The sequence below is a fragment of the Lepisma saccharinum genome, chromosome 1, assembly GCF_977018435.1.
Source record: "Lepisma saccharinum chromosome 1, izLepSacc3.1, whole genome shotgun sequence".
Taxonomy (NCBI): domain Eukaryota; kingdom Metazoa; phylum Arthropoda; class Insecta; order Zygentoma; family Lepismatidae; genus Lepisma; species Lepisma saccharinum.
Genome location: NC_139229.1, coordinates 36648303 through 36658111, shown reverse-complemented (window position 1 = coordinate 36658111; position 9809 = coordinate 36648303). Strand labels below are relative to the sequence as shown.

The 9809-nt window shown below is 38.3% G+C and overlaps 1 protein-coding gene across 1 annotated transcript in view; it reads right to left on the bottom strand.

Annotated features, from left to right (window-relative positions):
- Positions 1 to 2677: 2677 nt before the first annotated feature.
- Positions 2678 to 9809, bottom strand: part of Taf2 (TATA-box binding protein associated factor 2) — a 76121-nt gene continuing 68989 nt past the window's right edge. The window contains exons 19-20 of the mRNA XM_083130630.1: positions 9089 to 9286; positions 2678 to 3650 (exon numbers count right to left, since the gene is read on the bottom strand). Coding sequence (XP_082986756.1) covers positions 3435 to 3650; positions 9089 to 9286 — 414 coding nt within the window. The 3' untranslated portion in view covers positions 2678 to 3434. The remainder of the gene's footprint in view (positions 3651 to 9088; positions 9287 to 9809) is intronic.

Here is a 9809-nt window from a genome sequence, read left to right as displayed (position 1 = left end):
CACATGTATAGAAAGACAAAAAAAATTATTGTTGAAAATCACATAAAATGCCCGGGTTTCTGAGATATTGTCAATTTAAAAACTCTGGCATTCAATGTGTTAATAGTTCGCCGGAAGATGATGGCATTTTTGTTATGTTTCAAGATTTTATGCATTATTGAATATTTCTGACAAGCAACTGTGTTTCCAGGAGGGGGGGGGGGAGAACTATAATACCAGCTCCTACCCATAATTTTCAAGCAATGTGCATCATGACCTTGACTCCACTTCTAGGAAAACAAGGTATGGCTAGCTATTCCTATTTTGCAGGGAATATGCAGAATGAATTCACCCACTGCAATGTGTGTTTTCATTAACAATACAAGATAAAATTATTTTTGGTAAGTAAATTGCATATATTTGTCAGTTCTGCAGTAATCAGTGTGTTGCTTACAGGGGGTGCCTGGGGGCATTACTTCCTGAAGGAGTTGTAGTAAATTTAGATATTTTGTACCATCCATCATTAAATTGCTCCCTAAATTTAGCTTATCTGATATGGAACTAATAATAGGGAAATGTTAAAAAAAAAATTGTCAGTTCTTTTACTATTTTTAGGTAATATGAGGGTGAATCAAATATGAACGAGCCTTGATGGGCTAAGTGTCGGAATGGGTAGCAGGGTGTGATTGGGCATGTGCGGCCGGTAGGTGGGGCTGTCGTGAGTCAGGAGCCAGAACAGCCGGCGTGTCACATGCTTCGTTTAGTAGCTCTCACGATGAGTGAGCAAAGTGTGCCAGTGTCTGTTGCGCAACGCATAATCATCAAGTTCCTCACCCAGGAAAATGTCAAACCGGCCGAAATTTACCGGAGACTGCAGGCCCAGTTTGGGAATGGTACCCTCTCGTGGGCAAGAGTGAAGGTGTGGTGTAAGGAATTCCAGCAAGGCTGTGAACGTGTTGCACATGAAGTGCACCCTCATCGTCCTCGCACCAGTGTGACGAATAACAACATGGCTCGTGTGTTTGTGAGCTTGTCGAACAGGATCGCCAAGTCACTGTGAAGCAAATTGGGGCAGAACTTGGTGTGAGCTATGGAAGTGTCCAATCAATGATCACAAAGCACTTAGGCTTCCGCAAAATCACAGCTCGGTGGGTTCCCAAGCTGCTGAATGTTGCTCAAAAAGATGACCAAGTTCGCACTGCTCGCCAGCTTCACACTTGTTTTGATGTGAAAGGGGAAGCATTTTTGCATCGCATCGTTACCTGTGACGAGACATGGGTGCATCATTACACCCCAGCATCCAAGCGTGCCAGCATGGAGTGGAGGAGGAAAGGCGAAGGAAACCCCGTGAAGGCCAAAGTTCGGTTGTCTGCGGGGAAGGTGTTGACCACGGTGTTTTGGGACTGGAGGGGGATCCTACTGGTGGATTTCTTACACGAACATCCGACCATCAACGCACCCTACTACTGCCGCCTCCTGGATCAAGTTAAGGTGCAGTATCAACGCAAATGACGAGGCTGTCCCATCCGCCAGGTCTTGTTCCTCCACGACAACGCCAGATCCCATACAGCAGGTGTTACGTGGCAGAAACTGGTGGAAATGCACTGGGAACCACTTCCGCATCCACCATACAGTCCAGACCTTTCACCATGTGATTTTCGCCTGTTCGGACCCTTCAAAGAAGCACTTGGGGGCGAACGATTTGAAACCAACGATCAGGTGGAAACCTTTGTGCGCAACAGGTTGGCTACCCGCCCAGCTTCATTCTACGAGAACGGCATCAAGAACTTACCACAACGTTGGGAAAAATGTTTTACTAAGGACGGAGACTATGTAGAAAAGTAGGATGTGGCAATGTCTGTTTCCTTCAATAAATTTTGTTTTTCCGCACAAGGCTCGTTCATATTTGATTCACCCTCGTACATGCATTTTCTTTGTATATTTTTAGCAATTTTTAGGTATTTCACTGCATAATTTTAGTAGATTTTACCATTATGTGAAGCTTTTTTTTAAAGGAAATTCTGCCAGCATTACCAGTACTTAAACAAAAGTTAGCACATTAATTGTTATTCATTTTGTGCTTTATAGTTGATATATTACTTGAGAAAATTTTCTGCAGTGTTGGGAATTAAGGATTTAAAATAAAATTAATCATCTATTCCTGAAGGTTCTCCTCCGCTATCATTGTATTGGTTTCGTTATCTGACGATTTGAAGATTACACAATGGAATTTATAAACACATTCTTGGACTGCAAAAACAAGGTGCGACGATTATATGGTGAAATATGGTAACCTTCCCTATACCGCGTTTGTTACAACCTGTCCCGGTTCCCGCGCTAGCTGGTCGCCGGCTTTTCTCTGTGCTGTTGAAAGTCAAAGCCAGGCAGCAAATTAAAATAAGCAACGTCTCAACAGCGTCTACGTAAGCACCTCTCTTCTGGCTCCCATTCGCTCCTCGCTGCCCAGCAGACGATTTTTTCCTCGTTTCTCATTGGCACCGAAACTGTCGAGCGATCCCTAGCGTGGGAAACGGGACAGGTTCTAACAAACGCGGTATAGTTATCGCCATCATTCACTTCCCTGCTCAGGGAATAATATAACTATAAGGAAAAGGTGGTGGTGATTTCCATGGCAGAGTAGTTGACACAGCGTGTTATGATGCCAGACGTCCTGGGATCAAATCCTGGCTTGGGCATAGGTGTTGTTTGCAAGTGTCCCTTCATTAATTTCATATAATTATTGCTCATGCTCATTGTCATGATTAGCCAAAACTGGCAGAGGAGCCAGTAAATGTAAATATATGTAAAATAAAGAAACAGGTGTCCTGTGCCTTGCTTTTTTTTCGCAGCGAGTCCCATATTTTGCCATATTTTCCTGCAATTGATATATTTTTTTAAAGAAAGCTGGGCCAAAAAAAGGGAGTTACAGTGGTATGACATGAAGCAACTGTTTCCTACAAGCCACAATTAAAGAGTTCCCAGTTCCAAGGTATGGAAATTCATCTATTTACAAAATAAACTGATATTACATCATGACAAATATTGCACAGATATATACAAATTATGCATGACGCTGTAACATCTGTTTTCTTTTGAATAAAAAATATGATTGTGTATTCTTCATAGAAGATTACTCTTTACTTATAAGAACTTTTCATATTCTAATATTTTAGAAAACAGCTATTACTCATTATTTTGACAATGTAGAGGTGAATGGATGTAGTTGCTTTTTTGATTGCCCCTTGCCTTGAAGGACAGATTGTCTTGAGTTTCTATTTAACAACTATTGAAATAGATAATGAATAGGTAGTCACATTATTGCACTTCCTGTGTTTTCAATCACGTTTCTGATTGTTAATGTATTCACTTAAAAATAAAAACTTAGCACTACTGCAATTCTCTTCTCGCTCACTGTTAACTGCTCCCACACCACAAGTTTTGTTATAACATTGAACTTAAAATGAGAATTCTTGAGTTGCTGAATGTGTCGGGCTGGGACTGGAACTGACGGAACTCAAAGTCTCTTCTTTTACTTTCAGTCTCTCCAAATCCTTCTTATCCTTGTCTTTTTCTTTGTCCTTATCCTTTTCTTTGTCTTTGCCATGCTTGTGTTCGTGTTTATGTTTGTGCTTATGCTTGTGCTTCTTTTTGTCCTTCTTCTTCTTTTTAAGCTGAAATGTTAGAAAGACATCCAAATTGTTATTTTTTTTTATTTGTGTACGTATATAGGGTACATTTCCCATAGTTCTATTTCTTAAACTCTAGTTCTATGTAATCCTTGTTAGAGACAGATTTATATGTACTTTTGAAGTCAATATAAAATTTACCGATAGTTGAGTCTCATTAATTCAAGGCAAAACAAACTAAAAAAAAAACTTTTCTGAATTGGAGACAACGTTGGGCTACGTAGGTAAACAGCCAGAGGCAACACCTACTGACAATCTGCTATTCAGATGATGGTGTGACATTGCTGCTCAGAAATAATACGTTGTTCTGAAGCAGAAGACACATAATTATTTCCTTAAAGCACAAATTCAACATTGTTGAACTACTTTTTCCCTAACATCATTGTTACTACTGTACTGAGCAATCTAAGTACAATATTCATAACAATACTGTAGTTTTTTGTTACACTGTTTTTCTCTATCCTGTTCCATATGGTCAGTTTTTGAGATTCAAGGTAGTCTTGATCACATCCATCTCGAATTATCAGGACTCGACTGTATAATAATTAACATAACATAGAAAATATTTCATGAACAATGTGAATGGAACCTTTATATCTTAAATTAATGTACGTGACCATTACATTGCAGAATTTTGTCTTAGATAAAGATGCTGCATACAAGAAAATTATTTCACAAAATCCACGGCTTATATGATTGTAACTTTATATTCTTAAATACAATAAAAATATGGTAAATGTGTACAATCCATTACATACTAAATTAAACTTGGGTGCAACAACACCCTTTTCTAGTGACCTTTCATTAAGGGACGTGTGGTCACTGCATGAATTCATATTGCCACGGTTATCTGTCTTTCTAGACTGGAGCCTGTTATTGGTTGAATACTGAACTTTTGAAGTTTGCACTGGAAATCAAACCTGGAACAACTCAGGGTGAAAGCAAGAGTGCTAACTATTTGGGTGTGCAATACAGACTTCTGTATTTGAACAAGAAAAAGTCAGTAAATATGCTGTTATGGGTTAGCTGTAGGGTGACTAACTTTTGGCAATGAATTTAAGGCAGATTTCCAACTTTCGGCATTGAATTTACAGGATGCTTAGTCATGACAAATTTCGTGCATTTTTAGCAGCACAGCATCACTCCAACAAATGTTTGTGGAATGTATAATATTAAACAAAAGAATTAATTTACATTTTATATAATATACAGCTCAAAGTAGAGGTTAAAAATTTACTAATTTGCATGTTTCTTAGTCCCAACTCGTAAGTATTTGTCCACTGCTGCTGCAGAACTACGCATCAGTCAACTACTGCACGATATTATGTCACCACCTCCCACCAAAGGTTTAATGTGAAAGATCTTGCAGTTGACCTGAAGTTTTGCATGCATTGCCAAACTCAGAATGAGTTGAAATTTCTTGATCTTGATTGTTAATGAAAAATATGGGAGAACTAGAATGTCAATACGGGAGAGTTGGTCACCCTAGATAGCTGATAGTGTTGGCTAGTAGTTTTGAAAGTTAACACAGATGGCAATATAACCCACCTTGATAATAGGTTAGGGAGTTGTCAGACTGAATCAACAAGCAGCAGGCAACATGGGGATTTCACATTGAAGCAACAAGTGACATGGGCCCCTTCGGTCTAAAGCAAAACATTCACTGCACATGCATGAACAGACCAAGGTGACATGATGCAAGATATTGAGAAAATGGGCCAGCCAAATTGACATGTGCCGCTTTCTGTGTTGCTTCGGTTCAAAAAATTGCATTTATTTCTGAAGGTTGCTTTCCAAGACACATGTGTCAATTTTTGCATGTAGCTTCGTTCTGAAAGCTCCCTTAGATGAAATGTTCATGTTTCAGTATCAAAAAGGCGACTATGCTCATTGTGCTATTGTCAAAAGGACTTCCTGCAAAGAATACTCATACTTCTTATTTACTGTGAGAACTGCTTGTTACTTAAAGCGGCAAACAATTGAGTAGTTAAATTCTCTCATGAATGTTCAAAAGTTATCTGATCCTGCTGAGATTGTGAAGAAGGAGGTGATTCGATTGGACAGGCAAGTAAGAAAAGACCAGTAGGTGAAATAAGGTTCCTTTAACCTACAGCATAGCGTATGACCATTTGAATTTCTGGAAATTGCTCTTGTTTGAGTGTGAATCTGGCTGACACACTTACGCAACTTCATAAAGTGATGGAATGAATGAACCACTATCAGTACACTCGGGTGCAACCTAATTTGACAGTGACATCAGCTAGGACTGCACACCTTGATGTATCACTTCGCGCCAAGCATGAAAAATCCTCTCCGTCACATTTGTGTCTCGGATTCCGCAGAGGAAGCACATAGGAGGAACGGAACATTCTTCTGTGCAGCTGATCTTCATGCAGAGAAATGTCAATGTTTGGCGCTAACAAAATACGAACATGAAAAGATAAACAAATTACAAAGTTAAAAATATATTTGGACTGAGAATCTAACGGACTTTTAATGTTTTGAATACGTGTAATAAACGAAGTACTGACATAAGTAAACTTTGTTTTTACCAGTCTTCCACGAGAGCCACTCCTGATGTAATTTTCTCTCTACGCATTGTTTGGTACATTCTCATTTGGAGCAGAATGATACAGATTATCCAATATCCATGACAATTACGCTATTTGGCTGCAGTTTGGGTAGAATGTCGAAGAACCACGTCTCAAAATGCTGTCTCAACACCTTTTCTCGAATGAAACAACAAAGAAAACACTTTCCACAAAACCATCTTCGCTTCCTACATACACAACAACGAACCTTCCTTTTTTCGCCTACGGCTGAACTCTGAGCCTAGAAGGAAAGCATACCAACTAGACAGGCACATACCTAGAAATATATTTCGGCAGGGGGAAGGAGGGGGGGCGACCAAGTGTCTCAATTAAAATACTATTAATTAAATATGTAAATTAATTAATATTGCATTATTATATGAATAGGTACAAATGGTAAAAGAATAGACTTATAACAACATCTATTCATTATATAACTTACGTGTAGTTAAGATTGCCAAAATTTGTGTAAAAGCAACAGCCCTGGCAAGGAAATTAATGTCAAATAGATATAGAATTGAATAACAAAAAAAAAGGACTTAGATCAGATTGTAATAGGCAAAAATAATTGTACAGTGATCGCTTTTAATTGCCTATTTCATATCATAAGTAGTAATGTGCATAAATCTTTAAAAGCCGTATGAGCCAAATCCTTGCCTTTCAATAAGTTCAGCGGAAATATATAGCCATCCATTGTACAACAAATGCTAAACAATTGGAAATAACAATGGTGCCCTCCAAGCTTTGTTTACAGAATGGCCGAAAGCTGACATTAACTCATGTCTCACACATTTAATGAAGATTCTTTTTAACAGCGATCCGATATCGCTTTATTCGTGCAGATATTGGTGGAGCAATAATGTCGTCTATGAACGCTTCCTTATCTTAAATACAAACCAAGGTCGTACAAAATATGCCTCAATGTTGGTGTGCTTATGGATCAGGCTCTCAATCAATTGCGGCAGCCACTTTTCCCACTGTTCAAAATTTTGTTTTTCCCATTGCCCCTAAAAGTTTTTGTGACAATTGAACTTACAGTTTCATCACAAGTACGTCGCAAATACGAATACGTTTACATATTTTCCCCCCAAGTGACCATTCAAAGTTATCCCTTTACAATGCGATTGAAAGTAACATGCAAGCCAAACCACCTGCCTGGATCTTGCTCTCTGAAGATGCGTGAAATAACACATTGTAATGTTCATTTTTAATGTTTCTGAAAGGTGTGAGGTGCATTTTCCTACCCTGTTTTGTTACGAAATGATGTGAAATGAACTGCAAAATGCGAAATAGACTCTTTAAACACGAAATTTACCGTTTATATACCGAGGCGACACTTTTTGAAGTCTGACGTATACTGTGAGTTATGCAATTCACGGAAAATTGTTTAATTGTGCTGTAAATATTTGAGAACCAAAATAGATCCCTTTATACAGGAATAAACTTAATATTCTGGTAATGACTTAATGTGCTATTAGGAGGGATATGTTTATTTTGTGTAATAGTGCAGTTTTTAAATCAAATTTGGGATTATATTCACATTTTAAAAACCAAAATGACATTTTATATACTGCTCTTTCACCGCTATACCAGCAAAATTTCATTTCATTTACCGCTTTTGAACCTGAAATTGACTCTGTTTTTTTATTTACCAAAAATATGTGCCTCTAGTGATAAGCAGCAGACAAATATAGACTCGCCCTTACCCTCACTTCGACCTGCAATCAACTCCATGCATATTTTTTTTAGCCTTGACTTGCAGCAAAACAATTGTACCGGATTTTCTTCATTTCAACAGGTTTTTCAGAATCTAACATCTGTAATACATTTCTATGTACTGTATACAATGCAATGTGCTTCAAGTAAGGACCTATATTTTTATGCTCAAGTCTCGTGAACTTGCCGCTCGAAGGTGCATTGCCATCCCGTGTTCATTATCTGAATCCAAATCAGTTTCATACAGTTTATTATGTTTATGTATCGTGCTCATTTTATTGGTTATTTATTATGTGTTATTATATTCTGCAAGAATCATCGCATTGTGACGACATGATATTTCTTCCCTTGTATCTTCATCTATTGAATTTCATTCCCTTGTTTCTTCTGCAGACAGTGAAAGTATGAATGATGCAGGTTTGCAATGCTGTTACGTCACTGTCAAGATAGGTTGCACCGAAGTATAGTAATTATGCTGAGCAATACGTGGATCTATCTGTAATAGTAATTCATTTACTGTAGGGATGGGACAGCTTAATCAGTTCTCTATTGGTATCGGCCGATGTAGTCATATCGGTGTATTGGTAAAATTACCGATAATTTTACTGATCAGATATATTTATAAATATTTTACAATTTAGTGCAATATTGTGCCATTTTCTTATAATTGTAGGGATATAAACATGCGATTTCCATTCTTTACTTTTCTTTTAAAGTAAATGTCTAAATATGCAGCTTCTTTTGCCTGCTGCTTGTTGCTTCAGTCCGACAGCTCCCTAATCTATTATCAAGATGGGTTATATTGCCATCTGTTGACAACTATTGAAAGTACTAACCTCCACTATCATCTAGAAACATACATTTACGAAGAAGGTCAATGAACCATTTGGAATTTTATATCAGATCGGTTATCGGTATATTTTATATCGGTACTTTATCGGTATTGGCCAAAATTTCATATCGACCCATCCCTAATTTATCGACTGTAAAACTACCATGACAAATTTTACAAACCAAAGTACCTTACTTTCTTGACCGATTAAGCCATAATAATAAAGCTATTCATAGGAATAATAATAACAAATATTAGACATTATAAGGAATTAATCTTCCTACCTTTGACATGTTTTCTCCTTTATGATGGCGTGAATGGCTACTTTCTGCATCACTTTCTCTCCTGAACATTCCTGGTTCAAATCCTATTGGTCCTGGCATCCCCAGAATTCCTGGCAACGACTGTGAATTGTCTGAGAAGTATTCTGATTTCACTGCTCCTTCCTGAGGCTCCCCTGACACTGTCTGACCTGGCACCTCCTAAAGAATAATACAATAAACCTATTAATATGCAATCATATGGAATACAAGGTGTAGCTATTAAATAACAGGACTGGCTGTCTGCTGGTGATGTTAGTAGGGAAGGAAGGGTGAGAGGTGGAAGACGTTGACTTTGAAGTGTGATGGTCCACGAGAGGTGCTGTCATCGCACTCTACCGATTAGTGTGCCTGTGAGCTCTGTAGGAAGTGTGCAGTGTGTGAACTTCATATTCCTGGTGAAATTGAAGGAAATGCCAACAGAGTGTCTTCAATTACGATGGGACATATACGGGGACAATACCATGTCACGTACACACGTCTTTGAATGGCATGAAAGATTTAAGGAGGGGAAGGAAAGGTGGAAGACTATGAACATGTGAAAAACACCCAAAAAATTGGTCATGATTGATTGGGTGCTGCAGGGTCAAACAGTTACTCAGCACTACTACATCAAGGGTTGACTAGGAGAACATGTGAAGAGGAAATTAATGGATCTCTGGACGAAGAACACCTGGATGCTGCA